Source organism: Myotis daubentonii, chromosome 15, assembly GCF_963259705.1.
Source record: "Myotis daubentonii chromosome 15, mMyoDau2.1, whole genome shotgun sequence".
Lineage (NCBI taxonomy): Eukaryota > Metazoa > Chordata > Mammalia > Chiroptera > Vespertilionidae > Myotis > Myotis daubentonii.
In genome coordinates this window covers 7,814,934-7,841,454 of record NC_081854.1, presented here as the reverse complement: position 1 = coordinate 7,841,454, position 26,521 = coordinate 7,814,934, and the positions used below count along the sequence as shown (strand labels likewise).

At 52.5% G+C, this 26,521-nt stretch overlaps 2 protein-coding genes and 1 pseudogene across 4 annotated transcripts in view; 2 read left to right on the top strand and 1 right to left on the bottom strand.

The window, feature by feature from the left end:
• The window catches only part of LOC132216194 (sialic acid-binding Ig-like lectin 5), a 46,532-nt gene extending 45,919 nt beyond the window's left edge, over positions 1-613 (top strand). For all 3 annotated transcript variants that reach the window (XM_059665339.1, XM_059665340.1, XM_059665338.1), the window contains exon 9: positions 142-613. In XM_059665339.1, coding sequence (XP_059521322.1) covers positions 142-336 — 195 coding nt within the window. In that variant the 3' untranslated portion in view covers positions 337-613. The remainder of the gene's footprint in view (positions 1-141) is intronic.
• Positions 614-7,711: 7,098 nt separating this feature from the next.
• On the top strand, positions 7,712-13,366 carry LOC132216237 (sialic acid-binding Ig-like lectin 5). The gene is made up of 9 exons (XM_059665423.1): positions 7,712-7,861; positions 7,938-8,318; positions 8,545-8,814; positions 9,035-9,082; positions 9,314-9,568; positions 9,654-9,938; positions 10,153-10,252; positions 11,329-11,410; positions 11,916-13,366. The coding sequence occupies exons 1-9, from the start codon at positions 7,825-7,827 to the stop codon at positions 12,108-12,110; spliced, it is 1,653 nt and encodes a 550-aa protein (XP_059521406.1). The 5' UTR covers positions 7,712-7,824; the 3' UTR covers positions 12,111-13,366.
• Positions 13,367-19,176: 5,810 nt separating this feature from the next.
• On the bottom strand, positions 19,177-21,939 carry LOC132216214 (cytoplasmic tRNA 2-thiolation protein 1-like; annotated as a pseudogene).
• Positions 21,940-26,521: the final 4,582 nt, after the last annotated feature.

The following is a 26,521-nucleotide window of genomic DNA, read 5'->3' as shown; positions in this document are numbered from 1 at the left end:
TTAAATGCATACGGGAATAGTTGAGCTCATAAACGTGTGTGTAGAATGAGGAAGAATGAAAACTGTTCCATCAGCCCAACTTCCCCTTGGGACCATGTCTGCCTTATTCCTCTCTGACTCCCTTCCCTCCCTTTCACTCAGGGTTCCCAAGAAAAGCTAGGGCCAGACAGGCCTCCAGACCAAGCGCCTCCCGTCAAGGATGCCCCTCCCTCCGGGGAGCAACAAGAGCGCTACTACGCCAACCTCAGCTTTTATGAGATGAAGACACAGGAGCCTCGAGACCCAGAGGCCACCAGCAGCCCCGAGTACTCCGAGATCAAGCGTGCAGGCAAATGAGGACTCGCTCCGAGCAGTTTAATTGACTTTTCAGGAGCAACCATGGAAAGCAGAAGAAAGCAAATACTATTTTAAATGTCACTTTATAATTTATACTCAGCAGAGAGAATTCAATAATGAGGAAGTTATACAGATGTTTTGGAACAAATAAATGGGGGAAATTATTGCCTGTAGAATAAAAATATAGATTTAAATTCCCGACAGTAATAATAGCTAAGCCCAAAATAGCTGTGGTGGGGTAAATGGATTTTACATTTCCTAATATGTACATACTAGAGGCCCGTTGCATGAAGAGATTCATGCAATAGGACTTCCATCCCTTGGCTGCTGGCACCGGTTTCCTCCGGCACCCGGGGCCCAGGCCTTCGTTCAGGCTGCAGCGGAGAAGCCAAGCCTCTTCAGTCTTCAGTCATCTTCAATCTTCAGTTGACTTCAGTCTTTGCTCCACACCTGCATATGCAAATTAACCACCATAAATGTTTGGTTAATTTGCATACCCATCCTGATTGGCTGATGGCTGTAGTGGAGTGACACCAATTTGCATGTTTCTCTTTTATTAGTGTAGACTAGAGGCCTGGTGCACAAAAATTTGTGCACTTGGGGGTAGGGAGGGGGTCCCTCAGCCTGGCCTGTGCCCTCTTGCAGTCAGGGATCCCTCGGGGGTGACCACTTGCTGGATTAGGCCTGCTCCCAGGGGATTGGGCCTAAGCTGGCAATCAGACATTCCTCTGGCAGCCCGGCAGCCCTCGGGGGATGTCCACTTGCCAGCTGGGAGCAGACCTAAGCTGCAGTCAGACATCCTTAGCGCTGCTGAGGAGGCAGGAGAGGCTCCCACCACCACCGCTGTCCTGGCAGTCGTCAGCCTGGCTTGTGGCTGAGCAGAGCTCCCCACTGTGAGAGCGCACTGACCACCAGAGGGCAGCTCCTGCATTGAGCATCTGCCCCCTGGTGGTCAGTGTGTGTCATAGTGACCAGTCATTCCAAGTCTTTCTGCTGTTAGGGTCAGTTTGCATATTACCCTTTTACTATATAGGATAGAGGCCTGGTGTATGGGTGGGGGCTGGCTGGTTTGCCCTGAGGGGTGATCCAGATCAGGGTGGGGGTCCCACTTGGGTGCCTGGCCAGCCTGGATGACAGGACGATGGCTGTTTGCAGCTGGTCACACCCCCTTCAAGGTGAGGGTTCCCACTGGGGTGCCTGGCCAGCCTGGGTGAGGGGCTGAGGGCTGTTTTCAGGCTGGCAGGCGACTGAAGCTCCCAGCCTCTTTTTTTTTCTTTTTCTTTTATTCTGGGATTTATTTACCTTCTATAGCTGTCACTGGAGCTGAGAGCCGGCTCCAGCTCTGAGGCCGTGGCTGGCTGAAAGCAGGTATCTGGGTTTGTTTACCTTCTATAATTGAAACTCTGTTGCCATCACTGGCGCTCTAAGCTCTGAGCCCGCTGCCCCCTGAAAGCAGGTTTCTGGGTTTGTTTAGCTTCTATAATTGCAACATTGTTGCATCTGGAGCTCAGAGCTGGGCCGCACCAGGCGGGGAACCTTGGCTTCCTCCATCACTGGAGCAACCAAGCCTCATGTTCACTTCAGCTGCATGGCTGCTGGCCGCCATCTTTGTTGGCAGTTAATTTGCATATCTTGCTGATCAGCCAATGGGAAGGGAAGCAAAGTTATGGTTAATTACCATGTTTCTCTATTATTAGATAGGATTACCTAGGAGGAGAGAGAAATGTTCATTTACTAAAACTTTGGTAAGTTAATTATGATGCCATATTTTTTATGGTAGTGACTGTACATAATAAAATAAGAATGTATAACTTACAAACTAGAAGTTGTTTTAAATATATATAATTTAGTTCAGAGAGGAAGGGAGAGGAAGGGAGAAATATCAATGATGAGAGAGAATCATCATGGCACAACCTGTCTTGCCCTGAAATAGTGAGGGGAGGTGTGGCTTGGGTTGAGTAAATGATGAAGAGACATTAGTCCTGGCAGAAATGGGGCCATGCAGGTCCCCAAAGCTCCTCCCTATCCTCACAACAGCCCCGAGGTCACTTCAGAGTAATGGTGTTCTGTCCCATTATACAGATGAAGAAACTGAGGCTCCCAGAATGTCCTGGTTCACTCTGAAGGCAGTGTCAAATCTGCTTTGCTCACTTTTTAAAGTTGATTTTTAGTGAGAGAGAGAGAGGTAAGGGAGAGAAAGAGAAACATCCGTGTGAGAGAGAAACATCAATTGGCTGCCTCCTGCAATCACTCTGACTTTGAGGTCTGCAATGTAGGTAAGTGCCCTGACAGGGCATAAAACCCACAGCCTTTTTGTGTAGATGAAGAGTCATTGTTAAATAGCTAAAGTGTTTCAGTTTTGAGGATGAAAATGTCGTGGAGAATGTTTGCACAACAATGTCAATATTCTTAACACTACTGAAGTGTAAACTTAAGAACAGTTAGTATGGCAATTTTTTTAAAGATATATGTATACTGATTTCAGAGAGTAAGGGAGAGTGAAAGAGAGACAGAAACCTCAATGATGAGAGAGAATCATTGATTGGCTGCCTCCTGCACGTTCCCCAATGGGGATCAAGCCCGCAGCCCAGGCATGTGCCCCCGACCAGAATCGAACCCGGGACCCCCCAGTCCACAGGCCAATGCTCTATCCACTGTGCCAAACCCGCTAGGGCAAGATGGCAAATTTTAGTGTATATACATATAGATATAGATATAGATATAGATATAGATATAGATGTAGATATAGATATAGATATAGATATAGATATATAGATAGATAGATAGATAGATAGAAATCTATCTGTATATATATATGTATATATCTATATATATATCTTCTATCTAATAATAGACAAACATGGTAATTGACCATACCTTCACTATGCCTCCCATTGGCTAATCAGCATGATATACAAATTAACCACCAACAAAGATGGTGGCTAATTTGCATACTGCAGGCAGGGTGGGCCAGCGCGAGCTGCCATCCAGGCCCCTGTGTGCCGCCTAAGCCCCGTCCCCAGCCGGGACCCCCGTGTGAGACCCTGGGTGGCCGGGGCCCCTGTGTGGGGCCCTGGGCGGCTGGGAACCCTGTGTGCGGCCCTGGGCGTGGGGCTTGGTGGTGTGTTTGCGCCACCTAAGCCCAGCAGCCAGCCAGTACCCCCGTGTGTGGCCCTGGGTGGGTGGGACTCCCGTGTGCAGTCCTGGGCTGCGGGGCTTGGTGGCGTGATTGGCCCAAGGAAGCCCTATTCTTGCAGAGGCTGCTAGGGGCCCAATCAGAGACACAAACAGGAAAGCTCGGCACCCAGAATCCCCAAGCCCTGCCATCACGGTGCTGGTGCTGCTGGGGGTATCAGAGACACAAACCCGCAGGCCCGGCACCCAGCAGACCCAAGGCCAGCCACCACGGTGCTGGGGCTGCTGGAGGCTGGATGAGAGACACAACACACAGGAGGGCCTGGCACCCAGCAGACCCAAGCCCTGCCACCATGGGGCTGGGGCTGCTGGAGGCCAGATCAGAGGCACAAACCCACAGGTGGGCCCTGAACCCAGCAGCACCAAGCCCCGCCACCACAGTGCTGGGGCTCCTGGGGGCAGGATCGGAGACACAAACTCGCATGGGGGGGGGGCCAACACCCAGCAGCCCCAAAGCCCACCACCTCAGTGCTGGGGCTCTGAGGGCAGGATCAGAGACACAAACCCTGCAAGCCCTGCACAGGACGGGTGCTCTGCTCCAGGTGAAGTGCTTTCCCTCCTACCCAGCTCTCCCTGGGAATCCAGCATGGAGGGCGCTCTTCCTGGGAACCCAGAAATCCACCTCTGGGGCAACTCTGCAGCAGCCATGCCTGGCGAGCCACAGAGATGGTCACCTACCCATGCAGATGTGTACACTGGCGGAGGCCACGCAGCTGCCATAGTTGAAGTCGTCCTTGATGTAGGAGCGGGGGTAGTGGGGATCAGAGGGCCAGGTTGGCAATGGAACCCCAGCTCCCCACCGAATGATTAGAGCACAAGGTCCTCAGTCACTTCCCAAGCAGCAGTCAGCCCCAACCGGGGATTAACCCAAAACCTAAGTAGGTGCCCTGGCAGAATGGAACCCAAACCTTTGCTGTAGCAGAGGAGCTCTGACCCACAGCAGGGGCCAGGGCAGCTGGCGAGTGCAGCGGCAATGGAAGGAGCCTTCGAGGCAGCACTAAGGAGCAGCAAGCCGAGTGGTAGGAAGCAGCAAGCAGGTGGGTGGTAAGGAGGGAGGGGTCCCAGACTGTGAGAGGGCACAGGCCGGGCTAAGGGACCCCACCCCCATTTCAAGTGCACAAATTTCGTGCACCGGACCTCTAGTATATATATATATATAAAATCTGGCCACCATATATATACATATATATGGTGGCCAGATTATTATGACCACCTAAAGTTTGTAGGCAAATTATGTATAATTTCACGCTATAGTTGCTAGAGGGCCAGACCATTATAAATAGGGAAGAAGGTTGTTTACCATGACAGTAGAAGTGATTTTTTTCTGAAGATATTTGTAAACAATGCGATTTAACAGCCCTTGAACGTGGGATATATATTATTACGAGTGGCCAGATTATTATGACCACCTGATGTTTGTAGGCTAATTAGCCATACACTGCATTGTATGGGATATGGAAACCGAAGGGAATGTCTGAAGTTTCACATCACTGTCATATTTGGATATTTATTTATTTATTTTAAGTAAATCTTTATTGTTCAGATTATTACATTTGTTCCTCTTTTTTCCCCCCATAACTCCCCTCCTCCCAGTTCCCGCCCCACTCTCCGCCCTCACTCCCCACCCACTGTCCTCATCCATAGGTGCGTGATTTTTGTCCAGTCTCTTCCCGCATCTCCCACACCCCTTTCCCCCCCCAAGAATAGTCAGTCCATTCCCTTTCTATGTCCCTGATTCTATTACGATCACCAGATTATTTATTCACTTGATTCTTAGATTCACTTGTTGATAGATGTGTATTTGTTGTTCATAATTTGTATCTTTACCTTTTTCTTCTTCTTCCTCTTCTTAAAGGATACCTTTCAGCATTTCATATAATACTGGTTTGGTGGTGATGAACTCCTTTAGCTTTTCCTTATCTGTGAAGCTCTTTATCTGACCTTCAGTTCTGAATGATAGCTTTGCTGGATAAAGTAATCTTGGTTATAGGTTCTTGGTATTCATCACTTTGAATATTTCTTGCCACTCCCTTCTGGCCTGCAAAGTTTCTGTTGAGAAATCAGCTGACAGTCGTATGGGTATTCCCTTGTAGGTAACTGGGTTTCTTTCTCTTTCTGCTTTTAGGATTCTCTCTTTGTCTTTTGCTCTTGGCATTTTAATTATGATGTGTCTTGGTGTGGTCCTCTTTGGATTCCTTTTGTTTGGGGTTCTCTGCGCTTCCTGGACTTGTAAGTCTATTTCTTTCACCAGGTGGGGGAAGTTTTCTGTCATTATTTCTTCAAATAGGTTTTCAATATCTTGCTCTCTCTCATCTTCTGGCACCCCTATAATTCTGATGTTGGTACGTTTGAAGCTGTCCCAGAGGCTCCTTACACTATCTTCATATTTTAGGATTCTTTTTTCATTTTGCTTTTCCAGTTGGGTGTTTTTTGCTTCTTCGCGTTTCGAATCTTTGACTTGATTCTTGCGCTCCTCTGGTCTGCTGTTGGGTGTCTGTATAATATTCTTTATTTCAGTCAGTGTATGCTTAATTTCTAGTTGGTTCTTTATCACAACATCGAGGGTCTCATTAGATTTCTTGAGGATCTCACTACATTTATCGGCGGTCTCACCAGTCTTTTCGAGGGTCTTACTAAGTTTATCAGCAGCTTCTAGACAGTTCTTGAGAGACCTTAAAAGTGTGGTTTTGAGCTCTATATCTTCCATTTCTGACATTTGCGTCCTGTTTCTTTGTCTCCGCATTTTTTTTATCTTTTCTTGGTGCACCACCTAGTGGTCTTTGTGCGGAGTCCTGTTGTAGTTAAGCCTTGATTGTCGGCAATACAAGGGGTGATTTGACCTCCAGGCTAACTGGCTATGAGAGTCAGCTGTGTCTGCAGTGGGAGAGCTTCTGTGCTGGATCTCTAGGGCGGTGCTAATCTAGCGTTTGCCTGAGGCTATCCAGCAAATGGCTCTGCGCAGGGCTTGGGCGGGGCGGGTCCCTGGGGATCTACAAGGTGGGCGGGCTGGAGCAAGCAGTTATGGCTGCTCTCAGTTCCGTCCCTAGGGGCTCTGCCTCTCAGAGTCCCAGCAACCACTGCAAACCTCGGAGAGAAAGATGCCTACCGAAGCCAGACAGTCCCGCTTCTCCCGTTTGAGTCTGGGTCCCCAGAGACTCACCGGGATCTGGAGCTCAGAGTCTGAAACTCCATTCCGATTGAAAACAACAACCGCGCCCTCCGCCGCCAGCCCGCTCTGCGCGCGCACTCCGCACCTGAGTATTTCACTTCAGCACTGCGCCTCCTCTGAGTCTGGGTATGATATTCTCTTTCCTCCTAGTTGTAGAATTTCCACTCAGCCAGCCTTCCTGTGGTTCTGGATGATGTCCGTTCTGTCCTTTAGTTATATCTCTGAAGTGGTTGTTCGAGGCAGCAATCTCCGGTGTTAACCTATGCCGCCATCTTGGTTTTCCACATCACTGTCATATTTGGGAAAATGTTGATCAAGTTTCTTTCTTTCATAGAAGAGCAGTAGGATTGCAGGTTATGTCTACACATCACTTGAGCCCCTGCTGGGCTTTGAAAAGGGACAGAGCATGTGAGGGGCCTGAAGGTGGAGCATACTGAGGGGCTTGTAAGGTAGCAAATTTGCTGCTGTGTTGAGGCCCTGCCTATGGGTCCCTCTGAATGGGGTAAGATCTCCCTTCACACATCACCTTCTGCTGGGGCCTGTGTGCTGTCACTGTCCCAGGTCCCTCAGACCCTGGAGGACCCACACGTGTGCTCCCCATGTCCCCACAAAGCTCTCAGAGCAAAGGGCTTCAATGCTCAAGTTTACACACGGGATCCACCCCCCAACAGGAGTTGAGTCTAAATTCCTTTTTCTCTTGCCAGCACTTGAGTTGTCTAAAGAAAATGTAAAGTTATCCTTTTCCAGACCCATCAGTGGTTTCAGCTCAAGGGTGGATCTCCCCCAAGTCCAGCTCTGACCCCAGTGGCCCCCTCGGTGACCGCCCCCTGACTTACACATCATTTGCAAGGTGATTACTTTCAGATTCACATCTGGACACGCCACTCAGCCTCATCATATCCACCTGCAGAGTTGGGTGGGAGCGGGGAGGGAGACAGGATGCGTTCTCAGACAACGCCCCCCTGCACCTGCCACGTCCTATGGCGGCCAAGTTCCCCTTCCAGCCTGGCCGCAGTCCCTCCCCCAGGGCTTCCTGTTGGGGTGTCCTAGGCCCCACCCCAGAGCTGGGCACTTCCCTCCCTGACACAGGGACCCGGACACGCTCTGCCCTGCCAGAGGCAGACATGGTGCCCCTGCTGCTGCTGCCCCTGCTGTGGGGGGGTGAGTGGCTGAGGGAGGGGGGCTGGGCAGGTGGGGGATCAGCAGGGGCAGCCACTGAGCCTCTGTCCCCTCTCAGGGTCCCTGCAGCAGCAGCCAGGCTATGAGCTCCAAGTGCAGGAATCGGTGACAGTGCATGAGGGTCTGTGTGTCCATGTGCCCTGCTCCTTCTCCTACCCGAGGAGTTCGTGGTCTTCCTATAGTAAAGTCTACACCTACTGGTACCGGGACGGGGACAAGACAGCCAGTGCTGCTCCTGTGGCCTCGAGCAACCGGAATAAACAAGTGAAGACAGAGACCAAAGGCCGTTTCCTCCTCGCGGACCCCAAGACCAACAACTGTTCCTTGCAAATCAGAGAAGCCAGGAGGAGTGACTCAGGACGCTACTTCTTCCGAGTGGAGAGAGGGACTCAAGTGAAATATAGTTACCAAGATAAGATGCTGGATTTGCAGGTGACAGGTAACGGAGAGGCCCAGGAGAGGACCCAGGGACATGGGACCCCGTCTTAGAGCAGGAACAGGACACTGGACACTCCCTGTCCAGGCCTTGGGCCCTGGGTGGTGGGAAAATCACAGGTCCTGGGGAGATCTGGGGCCCTGAGGCGCGAGTCCCACTCAGGATCACACTTTGGCTCCCCAGCCACTGAGGCCTAGGCATCTCCCTCTCTCCTCTTCCTCCCTGACAGACAAACCCCACATCCAGGTTCAGGAGCCTCTGGAGTCCGGCCGCCGCACACAGGTGGCCTGCAGCCTGCCAGGGGCCTGTGAAAGGGGACAGTGTTTCACCTTCTCCTGGGCGGGAGCCGCTGTGGTCTCACTGAACACCCCAAATCTCAGCTCTTCAGTGCTCACCTTCACCCCGAGGCCCTGGGACCATGGCACCAACCTCACCTGTCAGGTCCAAGTCCAACAGCCTCTGTTGACCACACAGAGGACCATCCGGCTCAATGTCTCCTGTGAGTGTTGGAGGGGTGCCTGGGTCCATGGGGGCAGTGGAGTGGCGTGTGTGTGTGTGTGTGTGTGTGTGTGTGTGTGTGTGTGTGTGTGTGCTGGAGGCTGAGCTAACGTGAGAACATTCATGCATGGATGTGCGTGTAGGTGGGAAGTGTTCCCACCACCCCTCCTAGGGATTGGGGTGACTTCCATGTGAAGTGGGGCCCTGTCTTTCTATCACAGATGCCGCTCAGAACCTCACCATAGGCGTCTCCTTCAGAAATGTCACCGGTAGGAAAGAACCCCTCCTTCCTTGGGCTGGGACCTGCCCTGGGCAGTGGTGGGGCAGAGCGGGGAGCAGGAGTTTGAATGGGATGAGACATGGGAAGGGCAAGGATGAAAGGCATCACGCTAGTCCCTCACCTCTGGGTGCCTTACCTGTGTTCTCTCTCTCTCTCTCTCTCTCTCTCTCTCTCTCTCTCTCTCCCTCCCTCTCTAACCCTCCCACTTCTTTCTCCAAAGCCCTCAAGATTCTGCAAACCACATCCCTTTACATTCTGAAGGGAGAGGCCCTGAGGCTGCTCTGTGAAGCTGACAGCAACCCCCCTGCCGAGCTGAGCTGGTTCCGGGGGTCCCCAGGCCTGAACGCCACCCCCCTCTCCAGCACCGCGATCCTGGAGCTGCCTTCCGTGGGGCCTGCACAGGCAGGAGAGTTCACCTGCCAAGCTCGGCACCCGCTGGGCTCCCACAGCGTCTCTCTCAGCCTCTCCGTGGCCTGTGAGTGGGGAGACCCCGGGGGGCAGGACAGCTGGGTTCTGGGGAGATTAGAGGCACCGCTGACCTTTCTCCTCGCCCCCCACAGACCCCCTTCAGCTGCTGGGACCCTCCTGCTCCTGGGAGGACCAGGGTCTGCACTGCAGCTGCTCCTCCAGGGCCCAGCCGGCCCCCTCCCTGCGCTGGCGGCTGGGGACGGGGCTGCTGGAGGGGAACCATGGCAACGGGTCCCAAGTGGTCACCTCCATCTCAGAGGGGCCCTGGACCAACAGCTCCCTGATCCTCCATGAGGGGCTCAGCCCTGACCTCAGACTCAGCTGCGAGGCCCGGAATGTGCATGGGGCCCAGAGCGCCTCTGTCCTGCTGCTGCCAGGTCAGGGCCTGCTGGGGGTAGAGGCCACGGAGGAAGGAGTGGGTCAGAGAGAGGGTGGGGCTGGGGGAGGGGGCTGTGGCCTGGACAGGGGGGATTGCTAGGACAGGGCCTGCATCTCCTGTCTGAACAGAAGCCACAGTGCGTTCTGGGAGCAGGTGGGAAGAGGAGAGACCGAGTCCCAGGATTGGGTGTCTCACTCCCCTCTCCTCTGCAGGGAAGGCGGTGCCCCAGGCGGGAGTGGTCCCTGCTGCTCTCGGAGGTGCTGGAGCCATGGCCCTGCTGTCCCTGTGTTTGTGTCTCATCATCTTTTGCATGTGAGCCTCTGTGGCAGGGAGGTGCAGAGCTGAGTACATACAGAGGGAACTGTTTTGGGAGGGCCGGAGTGGGTTGCAGCTTTATTGAGGTAAAATTCCCACATATTTAAAGTGTACAATTCAATGGCTTTTCGTTCAGTCACACAGCTGTGCACCCATCACCATCAATTTTAAACGTTTCATTTGCTTGAAGTAAAAAACAACAACAACAACAACAACAACAACAACAACAACAAGCAAAATAAACCCACTTCCCCTAACTGTTAGTTGTTTCCATCCTCTCCCAGCCCTAGGCAGCCACTAACTGCTTCCTGTCCATTCTGGACATTTCATATAAATGGAATCACACAACACATGGTCCCTTGTGATTGATTTCTTTCACTTAGCACGGTATTTTCTTTAATTCTTATAATTATTTTGTTGTTAATCCTCATCCAAGAATATTTTCCCATTCATTTTTAGAGAGAGTGGATGGGAGGGAGGGAGAGTGAGAGAGACGGACACAGAGAGAGAGAGGGACAGAGAGAGACAGAGAGAAACATTGATGTCAGAGACACATTTATAGGTTCCCTCCCTACCAGCCCAGACCAGAGATGGGGGTCAAACCTGCAACCAGGATCCAATTTGGTCCTGGACCAAGAATTAAACCTGTGAACTTCAGTGTGCAGGCCGACGCTCTGACCACTTAGCCACTGTCCAGGGCCATGGCATTTTTAAGGTTCTTGTGTCAGCACTGTATTGCTTTTTACTTACAAATAATATTCCATGGTTTGGATGGGGCACATTTGATTTGTCCGTTCCTTCATTGACGGACATTGGGTTGCTTGGACGTTTTGGCTGCCACGAATCACACTGACGATGGCTCGTGCACAGTCTCTGCGTGTGAGAGGGGCCTCGGTGATGAACATTCAGTCCTGGCCAAACCGCTGGGCATCCAGGGGGACGGGGTCCTCACCTGCATGTCAGGAGGGTCCGAGTCTGGCCTCAGGGTCTGGATGCCTCTATTGTCCATCAGGGAGTGGGGACAGCTGCCCTCCTGTGCCTGAGCCATTCTGGCTGCTGACTTCTCCCCTTAGAGTGAAAGCCCGCAGGAGGCAAGCAGCCGGGAGACCAAAGGTCAGGAATGATGAAGACCCTGTCATGGGCACAGTCACCTGGGTGAGTGACGGGGTGTCTTCTCATGCTGTGTAGGGGGGCTGGGCATGTCCATTAAGGAGTCCACACTGAGCTCCCCTGTGGTTAGCTGGACAGGCAGCTGGGAGTTGACTTCTCCCCTTCATTTCCTGGAACCTCCTGCCCCAGCCACACTGACCACTGGGCCCACCTCACGTCTCTGATAGGCCCAGGCCGCCAGAACCATCTCCCCAAAACGACTACTTTCTACCCATTGTGGGAAAGTTGCTTCACCTCTCCTCACCTCAGTTTCCCCATCTGTAAATGGGGATAATGAGTGTCATTCATGCTGGGTTTCTGTGAGGATGAAACGTGATTAGTAGGCCTTCAGTATAATATTACAGAGTGTTAAATGCATGCGGGAATAGTTGAGCTCGTGAAACGTGTGTGTGGAATGAGGAAGAATGAAAACTGTTCCATCAGCCCAACTTCCCCTTGGGACCATGTCTGCCTTCTTCCTCTCTGACTCCCTTCTCGCCCCTCCACTCAGGGTTCCCAGGAAAGGCTAGGGCCAGGCAGGCCTCCAGACCAAGCGCCCCCCGCCGAGGATGCCCCTCCCTCCGGGGAGCAACAAGAGGTCTACTACGCCAACCTCAGCTTTTATGAGATGAGGACACGGGAGTCTCAGAACCTGGAGGCCACCGGCAGCCCCGAGTACTCCGAGATCAAGCGTGCAGCCAAATGAGGACTCGCTCCGAGCAGTTTAATTGGCTTTTCAGGAGCAACCATGGAAAGCAGAAGAAAGCAAATACTATTTTAAATGTCACTTATAATTTATACTCAGCAGAGAGAATTCAAAAATGAGGAAATTATACAGATGTTTTGGAACAAATAAATGGGGAAATTATTGCCTGTGGAATAAAAATATAGATTTAAATTCTCGACAGTAATAACGGCTAAGCCCAAAGTAGCTGTGGTGGGGAATAGGTAATATGTACATTTCCTATTATGCACATATTACCCAGGAGGAGAGAGAAGTGTTCATTTATTAAAACTTTGGTAAGTTAATTATGATGCCATAATTTTTATGGTAGTGACTGTACATCATAAAATAAGAATGTATAAGTTGCAAACTAGAACTAGTTTTAAATATATATAATTTGTTTCAGAGAGGAAGGGAGAGGGAGAGGGAGAGACAGAAACATCAATGATGAGAGAGAATCATCATGGCACAACCTGTCTTGCCCTGAAATAGTGAGGGGAGGTGTGGCTAGGGTTGAGTAAATGATGAAGAGACATTAGTCCTGGCAGAAATGGGGCCGTGCAGGTCCCCAAAGCTCCTCCCTATCCTCACAACAGCCCCGAGGTCACCTCAGAGTAATGGTGTTCTGTCCCATTATACAGATGAAGAAACTGAGGCTCCCAGAATGTCCTGGTTCACTCTGAAGGCAGTGTCAAATCTGCTTTGCTCACCTTTTAAAGTTGATTTTCAGTGAGAGAGAGAGGGAGTGGGAGAGAAAGAGAAACATCAGTGTGAGAGAGAAACATCGATTGGCTGCCTCCTGCAACCACTCTGACTTGGTGGTCCGCAATGTAGGTAAGTGCCCTGACAGGGAATAGAACCCACAAACTTTTTGTGTATGGGACGACACTCCAATGAACTGAGCCACCCGGCCAGGGTTGCTCTGTTCACTTTTGAATCTCTAGCACCTAACACAGTGCATAGCCAAGGCAAATGTTCAACTTTATTTATGAACGTATCGAGTAGCTCACTGTCCCCACAATATTTATGGTGTAAGGTGAATTCCTATATTTCTGGTGCCAGTAAGAAAATATGCAAACAGCTAACAGTCTTTCCAGCCGGTGGGCAGTAAACACACTTGATCAATATTTCTTCTTGTCGTTAGCAGTGTCTGCACACTCTTCCTCCTCAGGCCCAGCTTCCTCCCCAGACCCCTGCTGTCCCAACATCCTCCTAAAACTACCCTCTGTGAAGGCCAAACTGACATCTTTTTTTAAAAAAATATATTTTATTGATTATTTACAGAGAGGAAGGGAGAGAGATAGAGAGTTAGAAACATCAATCAGCCTCCTCCTGCACATCTCCTACTGGGGATGTGCCCGCAACCGAGGTACATGCCCTTGACCGGAATCGAACCCGGGACCTTTCAGTCTGCAGGGCGATGCTCTATCCACTGAGCCAAACCGGTTTCGGCCAAACTGACATCTTAATTCTTAATGGTGGCTGTAGTAGATTGGTAGGTCCCCTAAGACATGTAGCAATTCATTGGGGGAACTTCCTCTTTTTTGTGACATTTTGGTGGCAAATGCTAAATGAAATCTTAGCATTTTGCTGGCATAAGCTCAAAAGAATAAGGCACCCGGAGGGGTGAGAGGAAAAGCACAGAGATGAGCCAAGCCCACTCCCACCCCTTCTCCTGACTTTTCCTTCCCAAGAGGAACCCAGACTTTCCAAAGCCCCTCCGGGTTAGGTGTCCTGCTGGCCTAAGGCTGGGGACCTGGGGCTTGTGAGTTGGGATCCTTGGCAGAGCTGAGCGCAGGTGTGCTCCAGAACCACGGACAGCGCCAACCCTCTGGCCAGGAGCTCCACACCTGGATGGATCGCCCCCTGGAGGCCGAGCCTTGCCCTGTCTCCTGTGGAGGTAAGGCCCATGAGTGAGGATGGTGACTTTCTGTCCTACAGGACAGAGCTGCAGCCAAACTCCTCCTCAGTCTCCCCCTGGAACCGCCCTCATCCTAGGGAAGAGGAGACGGCTTCAGAGACACAATGCATTTCTGAGAGGTCACTGGGCCCCTTGCCCCTCAGGGCTGAGTCTACCCTCACCCCCTCCAGAAAACCTGTCAGACTCCTGCCCTGCCCCTACTTCCTCCCCATCATTTCGCTTTTGCTTTAAACCCATTTCTTGTACTGCCAGGGAGCTCTGGGCAACAGAAAACATGATCTGAGAGCTTTTTCTTTGCCTGGCACTGTGCCAAGTCCACTTCTTCAGCTCAGAGGAGTGGGGTAAGCGGAGGGAGATTCAATAGAGACAATAAAAAAGGAGAGGCCTAAATGTACTACTTGATGTAATATTTTAAGCAATAAAAAAAGTTAAAAAAAGGACAGGCATTTTGTGGCTGAAAGAACTCTTTAGACGTTAGAAGGTGTGAATGCAGGGCTCATGGTGTGCTGGGCTGCATATCTGGCGCTTCGGCCAGACGGGCGCTCTGTGCTTTCTGTTCCTAAAACACATAGATAGGAATGTGCTGAGATCAGGCCAGGCCTTGAGATATGGTCTCATGGCCCCTTCCCAGCATGCTGTACTCTCTGTTCCTAGAACACATAGATAGGAAGGTAATAACTGTAATGATGCTGTACTGTGTTGGGAACTAAGGTTTTATAACTTTGTTGTTTTTGCAAATAAGAACGCTGTAACTCCTGCAGTTAGCACTGCAGTTCAGCCTCTGCTTCAGCAGGGTGCTGTAACTGTAGTCCCTGGCCAGCTTAATAAAGGCTCCTAAATTTTGATCTGAGTCCTGGTGGTCATCTCCGCGGGTCACCCCATTACAATGGAAACCATGAGAATGGACTGACAGCCACACCCAAGTTCAGTAGCTTTCTAAAGTGAAATTGACACCAGAAACCCACAAACCAGCACACTCGCATCTGCAGCTGGATCAGGGCTGCTGTTCTGTTCTAGCCTTTGCCCATCAGGGGCCCCTTGAGATGAGCATGAGTTCAGTCATCGCTTCATGAGGCTTCTTGTGTGACTGGAACTGGTCTCTGGGCCTGAACAGAGAGAGGATTCGGTGTCAGATAGGTCCTGGCTTCCAGGTCCTCCTGCTCCCAGAGAGATGTCTCAAGGATTCTGGGAAAGCAGAGAGAGACCACATTCCATCCATTCTCTGAGAGTGCGTGAGGATGAACAGTTGGGACAGGTGACAGGAGGGGGGAGTGGGATGGAAAGGGGCCATCATGACAGGTTGCCACCATACCTGGGGTGAGAAGCTCAGCCGTTACTTCCTGGTTGTCACTGGGGAGAAGAAAGCTCCTGAGAGGGGGAGGTGTTGTGGGGAAGCCCAACCCAGAAAGAGCCATTGATGTCTGCTGCTCTGCCATCTCCCCTGGTTGTCAGAGAGAAAGGACTGATCCGTGATGTCAGGGGTCCTGGACTTGGTCCCTCCAAGCCTGAGCTGTTGCTGTTGCCCCTGCTGTGTGTGTGCATGTGCGTGTGTGTGCATGTGCATGTGTGTGTGCGTGTGCGTGTGCGCAAACGTGTGTGTAGGATAACAGGGCTGTGGGACTTGGTCCTTGGTTTTCATTGGGGTACAACTTAGAGAAGGACGTAGGGTAGAAGCTGCAGGTATTGAGGATTGGGGACACGGTGTAGGACATAGTGCCTGTGTATCCAAATGCTCTGACCTTCTCTCATCCTGAAATTTACGGGTTTACTGTAGAATTATTTATATTTTTTTATTTATGGAAGAGGCCAACACATTCCACAGTCCTCCTATGCCCTGAAGACCAGGCCAAACCTTCAGGAGATGACTGAGGACCTTGGGTTGGAAATAGATGAGACCCCCATAGGGACGGCAGCCTGGTTTTGAATTCCCTTGGTCCTTGATTGGATCGCAGTGACCCACCTGCTACAGGCCACAGTAACTATACCTGGAGGAGGAGAATCCTACCCAGGGTCTACATTGTAGTCTGTATAATTTGTCATTGTGCATCAAAGGTGGTGCGATCCTGGAGACAGCCACCCAGAGAACTATGGGAAGACGGGATTTATTAGAAAACCCAGACCTTAGACCATGTGCCAGGAGCCAGGAAGTGCTGTTCTGGAGAGCGCGGGAGGGAGAGAGACAGTGTCACGGAGCAGCTCACCTGAAGCACAGGAGTGGTGGACGTGAGAGAACCAGCCGAGACTATGAAAAGCCAAGGTGCCCCCCTGCCAACGTGGAAGTCGAAAGGGGAAGCTCACAGGAAGTTCTTGGGGAAGCCGTTGCCTCTGTGGGCACACAGCTGGGTGGCTGGTGGGTGTTGGTGTTGGTCATCACAGTAGGCGATTGGGAGGAAGAGCTATATCTGGAGCAAGGCGGGGTGAGTTGCCAAGCATGTTATCTCTGGTTTGATAGGTGTTCACAGCAGGAGGGTAAGTCTGGTGCCAGTCATTCCATTCTGCCTGGTTCTTCTTTTAAGTGTTCCAGTTTGACAGCGAAAGCCCCCATTTTAGCATCTGTTTTTTTGTTTTGTTTTTTAGCATCTATTTTCTTGAACACGTTGATGATCAAGTCCATGCCTGAAACTCCTACATCTGGTTCACCTGTGACCATGTCGATGCTTTGTTTTCCTTCTGGTGTGCAGCCCTTTCATCCCGATAGGCTTGTAAAGTTTTTATTGAATTGTAGAGATTTTCTGAGGCTCTGGAAAATGTGCCCTCTGGATTCTAGAACAGTCTAGAACAGTGCTGCATAATGGCATTTGGTGATGGGAATGGTCTGTACCTGTGCTCTTCAATGCGGTAGCCACTGGCCGAATGTGGCTACAGAGCACTTGAAATGTGTTTAGTAAGATCCAGTGAATGGTGCTTTAAACTTAATTTTAACCAATTTAAATGGAAATAGGACTGTGTGGCTCGGCACCCCTACTTTTGCTTCCTAGCAAGCAGATAGAGTAGGGATCTTTTCAATCCCCTGTGGTCCCTGGCCGTTGTGGCTCAGTTGGTTGAACATCATCCTGTCTACTGAAAGGTCGATGGTTCAATTTCTGGTCGGGACACATGCCTAGGTTGTGGGTTCAATCCCTGGTCAGGGTGAGTGTGGGATCAGCTGATCGATGTTTCTCTCTCTCTCTCTCTCTCTCTCTCTCTCTCTCTCTCTCTCTCTCATCAATAAGAACATATTTTTTAAAATACCCAGTGTGGGATTGAGTTTGAAAGTGGGTTCTGGTCTTCTTGTGGATGAGTCTACTTGCCCGTGACCCTTACTCTAACTTGTAAATCTATTTGGGTCCTAAGTGAGGTATTTACGGGACCCGTCCTTCTGAGGAGACCCTGAACATCGTTTTGTTTTCCCGGAGGAAAAGAGGAGCACAATGCTGGCTCACCCCAATGTTCTTCCCTTGTCCCCAGGATTTTGGCCTCTCGAGTCCTCACTGCCTCAGTAGCTCCAGACTCCATTTCTGTCTCCCGCCCCACGATGCTGCTGAACTCAGCTCCGACTCCCAGCCTCATAGCCTAAGCTTTCTGCCTGCTTCCTTAGCCTTCTAGCCCCTCCTGCAGAATAAGCTTCCCTTTGCTCTGCGATTCTGGCTGCTCTTTGATGTATTCAAATAGACTGCTTTATATCTCTGTGTTGGGTGTGCATTGTTTCCAGTTGGTCTCAGCATAAGATTGTTCTGACATGAGATAGTCCATCATGGCTGGAAACCTCCCTTGCTTTGTTTCTACCTAAGTCACCTCCTCAAAGAAGCCCTGATCTCCCAAACTAAAATAGGTCCCCTCACAGCCTTTCCCCTCATGTTCTTCCATTTCCTTCTTCTTTTTTTAATCATCACCTGAGGATATTCTTTCTATTTATTTAATTTATTTTTTGGAGAGAGTGGAGGAAAGGGAAAAGGGAGAGAGGGAGGGGAAGAGAGAGAGACATCAATGTGAGAGAGACCCATGGATTGGTTGGTTGCCTCCCCCATGTACCCCAACCAGGGCCAGGGATAGAGCAATCGACCCACGACCCTTTAGTCCATGGGCCGATGCCCTCACCACTCACCCAAACTGGCCATGCCCCTCCATTTCACAGCACTCATCATCAGACCTCAGAGTATGCATTTACTCCTCTGTCGTCTCTCTCCCATAAGACTGTAAGCTCCACAAATGAGAGGTTTGTCTTTTATTTTATTTATTTCTATTTTTACCGCCCCTGTATACATTAGGGGCTCAGTAAATGTTGGATGAATGATGCTGTGCTACCTGTAGGGAAGGGGTTTTTGGTCTCTGCCCTCAAAGCTCAGTCCAATTAGGAAAAATGAGACCCAGAGCATGAATGGCCACAGGTGAGGGCCAGCCCAGGGGGTGGGGTGTGGGCGGGGTGGATGACTCTGAGGCTCCCAGGTGGACCCTGGAGGATTTGCACAGGAAGATGGGAAAGGGAGGGGCGTTCCTGACCAGGGACCAGCCCAGCAAAGCTTGGGGGTGGGACTGAATTACCAAGCCCCACCCCCTACCCCACCTCCACGCCCCCTAAGGCAGGAAGCTTCTGGGCCTCACATCTATGTGGACCCTCGGGCCAGCAACCCTGCACACCAGAGCTCCCTGGTGGCCAAACCTTAATGTGAACGACAGCACCATTCATGAAGCCCTTTATCCAATCTTCACAGCGTTGCTCTGAGTCCATTTTCAGCGGAGGCAACTGAAGCCCAGAGGCGTTAAGTCACGGACCCAGGCGCACTCAGCTCTGCCTCTGGAAGCTGAGGTCTGGGGAGCCCACCCAGCTGCTCCCCACCCATCACCGACACCAGGAGGGATTCAGGTGTGAGGGGGTGGGGAGCAATTCCACCGTCTTGAAGCCCAGTTGAATGAGAGGGGGCGGGCCTGCAGGGTGCGCAGGGCTCAGAGAAGCACCGTGATTACTGAGCCGTGTGCCTGTCAAGTCGGGCGGCTTTATTTACCTCTACAGACAAACAGGAAACGCCTGCGCACAGTAGGTGCTCAGGAAGGGCTGGGGCTGTCTGAGAGCCTGTCAGAGGTAGGAAGAGCCCCACCCCACCCCCACCGCACCCCCACCCCACCCCCAATTCCCACTGGCTCAGAGTGGAAAGTTGTTCAGCCCCCTCCCCCCTCAGACCCTGGAGCCCAGGCCCCCAGCTCCTGCAGGGTCAGAGGTAACCGGTCGTGTCCCCCTCCCAGAAGCCCTGGGCAAAGGTCACTCGGGTTTATTCACAGTGTCATTTACAGGCGCTCCTTGGTCGGGTCCCAGCGGAGAACTGGGGTCCCTAGAAAGTGGGGACAGCGGGAACGGCTTCGCGGGCTGGGGGCTGGACCTGCTCCCGTTCCAGCGAAGTCCCCGCCAATGGCCCCACCTCGTCCCGCCCCCGACGGCCCTGGCCGATGGCCAGGCGGGGCCGGCCGCGGTCCAGTCCGTCCAGGAGGGCGCAAGCCTGGCAGAGCGCGCGGCTGGCCAGCGCCCCGCAGCGGGAGCAGGCGCCGGCGGGCGGGGGCCGGGCGGCCGGGGCCAGCGCCAGGCGCTCGGCCGAGTGCACCAGGTCCAGCACCGCCGACGGCCGCGCCGCCTCCAGCAGCTTGAGCAGGTGGCGCGCGTGGCCGCGAAGGCCTCGGGCGCGTACACGCACTCCTCGGAGAAGTAGTCCAGGCGGCGGAAGTGCGCGTACAGCACCACCTCCTTCTACGAGGCCAGCTGCAGCGGGCGGCAGCGCGGCAGGGCGCCCCCCTCGCCCGGGGAGCCCAGGCCCCCGCCCCGGGCCAGCCGGCCCGCATCGCCCCGCAGGAAGTTCATGAGCACCGTCTCCGCCATGTCGTCCGCGTTGTGGCCTGGGGGAGAGACGGGGAGAAGGTCAGAGAGGGCGCAGGGGGCGCTGCTGGTCATGGGGACCCGGGGGCGCAGAAGGTGGACAAGTGAGAAAGGGAGAGGACAGGCCCCCGTGGAGCCACCTGGGGCGCCCTCACTGTCACCCACCTACCGGGCTGGTCAGGCTCTGTGCTAGATGCGCCCTGACGGAGGGAGTAACAGTGCTTTCAGCTGCAGATGTCATTCCAGCCTCAGTGTCAAGTGCACTCAGGCTGCACAGCGAAAGTCCTTTGACTTTATGGAGATTCGCAGCAAGCTGCTGACACAGTGCCCCTGGGGCTGCAGATCGTGGAGAAAGTGACTGCACGACCGTCACCAGAAACTTTAAGCTAAAGCCTATTGACTCTGCATTTGTCTTGGGCTTTTCTATACAGTGAAACCCGGGTCTTCTTAGGGCGTCTCCATCGGCCCACATCCTCTCCGCAGGGCGTTTGCATGAGCTGTTTCCTTTGCTCAGAACACCTCTCCCAACCTCCATTCGTCCTTCACCTGGTTACTCACGCAGCCTTCAGGCCTCTGCTCACTCCCAAACGCTCCCTTAACCCCCGCCTTTCTCCCTCCTCTAGGTCCTCTTGTTGCAAACTCGCAAAGCGTACTTTTCCTTAGCAGCGCCTCTCAGGTTGTAATTATGTTATGTGAGAGCCGGGCAGGAGCAGGCTGACTTGTGCACCATAACAGCAAACCTTTGTATCAGGGTCACTGCTTCTCAGCCTCTGGTCTAAGAGCTTCACACATAACTCACCTAACTCTCAGCATCTCCGGGACCCAGGCGTTATTAATATCCCCAATTTAAAAAGAGGAAACCGAGGCTAGGTGCTCAGCTAGAGGCTACATGGCTTGCATCTGGCACACAGTAAATGGTTAATAATTACTTGTTGAAGGGATGACTGGGAGGGGATTAGAGAGAATGAGAGAGGCAAACCGAGAGAGAAAAGAAGTTAAATGACGCAGTTACATTTCAGACTACAGATGGGAGACACCCCTGCACACTCCTTTTGTGAGGGGAAACCTATAGAATGTCATTATTATTATTGTTATTTTAAAATATATTTTTATTGATTTCAGAGAGGAAGGGAGAGGGAGAGAGAGATAGAAACATCAATGATGAGAGAGAATCATTGATCCGCTGCCTCTTGCACGCCCACTTCTGGGAATTGAGCCCACAATCCAGGCATATGCCCTTGACCTGAATCGAACCCAGGACCCTTCAGTCAGAAGGCCAACACTCTATCTACTGAGCCAAACCAGCCAGGGCTAGAATGCCATTTTTAAAATGCAGAGAACCATGGCCCTAGGCCTAAGGGGACCCCATCAGCCCTCTCTCTGCCACTGTGTGTGCACCAAGGTGATGGCAGTGACTCAAAAGCTCGCCCCGCCTGCCCTGCCCCCCTGCAGGGGAGCGCACATACCAGGCCCCTGAGCCTTTGGGGGGGGGGGGCGGGGCAGGAGCGGTGTCAAGCACAGCCCTTTTACTGAGATCCTCCTGGGTCTCCTTTTCCCTTCCCGGGCATGCGCTTCAGCCCCTGTCAGGGCCACCCGCGCATGCGCCCCTTCCTCTCACAAAGTCCCTCCTGCCACTGCGCATGCGCTCACCCGTCAGGACGTGCCTGTGCCTGGCTCCCACGAGGCGCGCCCCTACCTCCACCGCCCGCCGCAGCTGCTGCCACTACCGGCGCACCCCGCAGAAGGTGCAGCAGGAGCAGCTTCGGCCGAGCCGCGTCCCGGTAGCCGCCGATACCCTCGTCCACGGCCACCAGCTGCAGCGAGATGCCCAGGCGCAGCACGTGCGCCAGCACCATGGAGTCCTTGCCGCCCGAGGCCCCCACGGCCACCACGGCACCGGGCGGCAGCAGGCGGCCTGCGCCCTCCGTGTGCAGCACCTCGGCATCTAAGGCGGCGCAGAAGCAGGGGCCGCACAGCGCTTGGCCGGAGCGCAGGCGGCGGAGGGTGGCGCGGGCCTTGTGGCAGGAGGCGCACTACTGGGCCGGCATCGCCGGGTCCGGGTGGGTGTGAAGGGTCCACTTCTCCTGGTCTAGAAGAGAAGGGAGGCGGGTTACAGGTGGATCCGGATTGCAGGGTTGTTGCCTCCAGGGAGGCTGCCTGGGTAGCGCCCAGAGTAAACTCAGTGCCTGGAACACTTCCCTCAGCGCTGTGCAGGCCATGCACCTTCAAATCTCAGATGAAGCTTTCACTCATTCATCCATCCATCCCTCCATCCATTCATTCAACAAATATCAACTCATTGGATCTTGGGCACTGGGGTCACAGCAGTGAACAAACAGGAAAGGTTGCAGGAACTCAGTTCTAGTGGAGGAACCAACACACGGATAAGCGGAAATAACCTCCATACCTAAAAAATAATGAGGAGTGACATGAAGGGATTGTCATGTGAGAGGAAGCCAGAAGGACAAAAAGGAGTCAGGCATTTGGTCAGGATGGAAGAATGTTCCAGAGTTAATAACAAATGCAAAGGACCTGAAGGGTCCCGCCTGTCTGTGTGCAGTTGGTTGGAGGGTGTGTTGTGGCTGAACAGGAGAGGGTCAGGGCCTTGGAGATTGTCACGATGAGAAGCTTGGATTTTCTCTGAATGAGATAGGGACCATTGGATGGTTTTAAGCTGTAGAGTGATTATATATGTATATATAATATTTTTAAATAGACTTCAGGGAGGGAGGGGGAGAGTTAGAAACATCAATAGTGAGAGAGAATAGTTGATTGTCTGCCTCCTGCACGCCCCCTGCTGGATGGAGCCCACACATGGGCACAGGTCCTGCCGGGAATCTAACTGAACTCCTGGTTCATAGGTCAATGCTCAACCACTGAGCCAGGCAGGCCGACTGGAGTGATTTATATTTTAACAATATCCCTCAGGCTACTGTGTGTGAAGACAGGGTGGAGAGGCGCCAGCCCGGACCAGAGAGGAGCCTCCTGCAATGATCCAGGTGGGCAACAATGGTGGCTCAGAGCAGAGGGGAGACAGTGCAAGTAGACAGAAGTGGTCGGCTTCTGGATCTCTTCTGGAAATAGAGCAGATGGGACTCACAAGACATGGTTGGGGAGAGAAGTGGATGAGAGACACACAGGACTCGGGACAAGTCCAAGGGTTTTGGCTTGAACAACTGGAAGGACCATTTACTAGGTAAGAGGTGAGGGGTGGGGAAGAATGGGGAAAAACTGTGAGAGGGTTAGGTTTAAGGCAGAGACTCTGGAATCTCATTTGACCATAGGAGAGTTGAGGTCCTTTGCTCTGCAAGTCTTTCCTGAACCCTGGGCTCGGTCTGGCGCCTCCTCAAGGCTCAAACGGCCGCCATGACCCCTAGGCCATCCCTGACCCCTCTAGGCGGTAAGGGAACAGAGGAGCGTGCGCTTGCACCACATCCAGCTTGGGTGGTGGGAACCAGGAGTCAGACCCAGCTGCTGAGTCTAAAGCGGGTCGCCGGGAGACAGGCATTGGGGGATCACGGAGAGGAGAGCGATCTCTGCAGGTATGGCTACCGGAATGCGTGGGAGAGAAACATGGAGAACACCAGCTTCTACGTGGCAGCGAGACCAAGGGCCTAGTCCAGCCCGCCACTCACCTGAGCAGAACCTGCACTGGTAGGTCCAGGCTACCAGAAAACGCGGAAGTGGGTAAACAGACTACGACTCCCAGAAGGCTTTCAGGTTTATCCGCCTACGACTCCCAGGTGCCCGTGCGGCGGTTTAGCCCAAAGCACGCACTTTTCTTGGGCAAACTAGGCCTACAAAAGTCACGTGTCCCGCCCACCGCCCTCTGAATGCGCCTGCGCCTGCGCCGGGAGCTGGAGCGGCGCCTGGTTTCTGTGTTCTGGGCGCGTTGTGTACTGTGCAGTTTATTCCAAAGATGGAGAGGATATTTTTCAGATTTCGTGCTTTCTTGGGAGTATGATAGAGCTTTCGATGGGGAGGCTGCGGGGTGGGGGAGGAATGGGTGGGTTGCGAAAGGCAGAGGTAGCGCTGGCGCTGGACAGGTTCCGAGGGGACACTGGGTGCGCACCCCGCGGGGTGGCGGTTGGGTGCGTGCGGGGAGCGGATAGGGTCCGGTTCTCTGCACGAGCTGCGGGCTCGGGGCGTGGATCCCGTTAGCGGTGATGCGCAGGTGTGGTCCGTAACCGATGCGCCCGCCTTCTGCCTGGTGGCGTTGAAGGCAGAGCTCGGGATGGAGGACAGGTGAGACCCATGAAACCGAGGGTTCCCGGGGGCATAAGCCCCCAAAACAAAAACAAAACAACGGAGGGCCTCCCCAGATCCAAGCCCCCTCTCCTGTGTGTTATTGTCTGAGTTCCTCTTGTGTCTAACCCAGTGAAGTCCTTAATCGGGAAGATTTGAGAGTGACGGATGTTGGGGGGCTGCTGTTGTAAGGCTTAAACCCTGGTCATTAGACTCATTCATTTGTTCATCATTTCCTGAGGCTTCCTTTGTGCCAGGCCCGTCTTGTGAGACACGGCTGCATCCGGACTGGTTGGGGAGATAGGGATGATAAAGCCCAGAGGTTGTAAGTGCTGCTGACAGGACTTGGGGGACAGGGGTGGGGGACGGTGGAAGTGGGGGAGCAGCACTGACTGAGCAGTCCGCCTGTGCCAGACACCGCTTGGCACTTCCCACGCACCATCTCAGATTCCTCCGCTGTAAAGTGGGGATGACGGTAATAGTACCCACTCAATGAGTTAACCGGGAAAGCTACTGTGTATTGACCGAACAGTAAGCTTTCATTATCTTCATCTCATTTAATTCTCATAATTCAGGGAAGGCTTCCTTTTCTGGGCCTGGCGTTGCTATTCAGTGTGTTGCCCACTGGCCACACATGGCTAATGGGTATTTGGACGGCAGCTAGTCTGAATTGGGCTGTAATGTAAGTGCAAAATACGTACCAGGTTAGAAGGTTTTATGTGAGAAAAGGATGTAAAATCCCTCACTAGTTTTATCTTGATTGCATGTTGAAACAATATTTTTTATGTATTGGGTTAGTGTCACATTAAAATGAATTGTGCCCGTTTCTTTTTACTTTATAAATGAGGCCAATAGAAAATTTAAAATTAACATCCATGATCTATTCGGCCCTGCTCCAGACCACAGTCTCAGCAAATAGTAGCATCACCCCGCCACACTCCCCTTTTTCATTTATAGGTTTTTATCACTCTCTGAAGTTACCTATTTTTTTGTCTTTTCCACCAGAAAGTAGGTTTCATGGAGGCAGAGGTTTTTGTTGATTTAGTTTCTGGTTGTTTCCTTGGTTCACACCATAATGCCTGGATGCTTAGTAACTATAGGTGGCTAAATAAGTGGGTGCTCAACTTTTTTTTATGGGTGATGATGGGGGCCCACAGATGGGTCATGCCCAGGGTCTACCCTCTCATGGCTCCCAGGCTGGTGAGGGAGAGAAACTAGATACATATCATTCCAGTTTGGTGACCAGAGCTGTGACAGCAGAGATACCAGGGACCAGGAGAGCCCAGAGTGTAGATGAGAATAAAGGACTTAGACAAGGAGCATTTGTGCTGGCTCTTGAAGGATGAGTAGGAGTCTGTCAGGTGGAGAAGAGATCTATCTGCATTCATTCATTCATTCCTCCATCCATCCAATCATCATCCATTTCCTGGGGCCTCCTGTGCTGAGAAATGCTGAGGACCCAGAGATGAGTCAGTCCTGAACCTGCTCTCCTCAAACCCCTAGTCTGATGGGGAGGTTGACATGGACAGTCACAATCCATAATGATCAGAGTGGGTGGAGGGAATACTGAGGCTGTGGAAGCCCCTAGTGGCAACTTGGTGCTTGTGGCATGAAAGGGAAGGGCACCCAGAATGAGCAGGAGCAGGGCTGGTCCCTTCTATGCAAAATGCTGGAGATAGCTCTAGCAGGTTTGGCTCAGTGGATAGAGCGTCGGACTGTGGACTGAAGGGTCCCAGGTTCAATTCCGTCAAGGACACATGCCTCGGTTGCAGGCTGGATCCCCAGCAGGGGGCGTGCAGGAGGCAGCCAATCAATGATTCTCTCTCATCATTGATGTTTCTATCTCTCCCTCTCCCTTCCTCTCTGACATCAATAAAAACATTTTTAAAATGTTGGAGATAAGAGAGAACCTGGGCCATTCCTGGAATGACGCTGAGTTCCTGTCACACCCTGACACAAGCACGTTGCCTGTCTTGGCCCGATGAGCCTGACCCAGCAATAAACCTCATTTGACAGACAAGGACGCCAAGTGTCGGGGAGGTTGAGCTGCCCGGCCAAGGGACCAGTCCGGCTGGTACCCAGTGTGACCGGAGTGTTGAACCGGGCTGATGAGACAAGGCTGCAGACGTTCACAAGACAGGTGTTCCGCACAGATGGTGTGGCCTTGAGTGGCCTTGGGAAGTGTCTCACTCTGGTCTCCCCGCTGGGGAGTGTGCAGAGCCCGTCAGGGAGGAATGGCTGCAGGAGCCTGGGCCTGAGACCCATGGTGCAAAAGCGAGGCGTTTGCAAAATGGAAGGAATGACCTTCTGCTTTTTCCCCAGAATGGAACAGCAGAGGGGGCTCCTGTTATTACTTCTGGGCTTACAGCTGCTGCTGATGGGGCA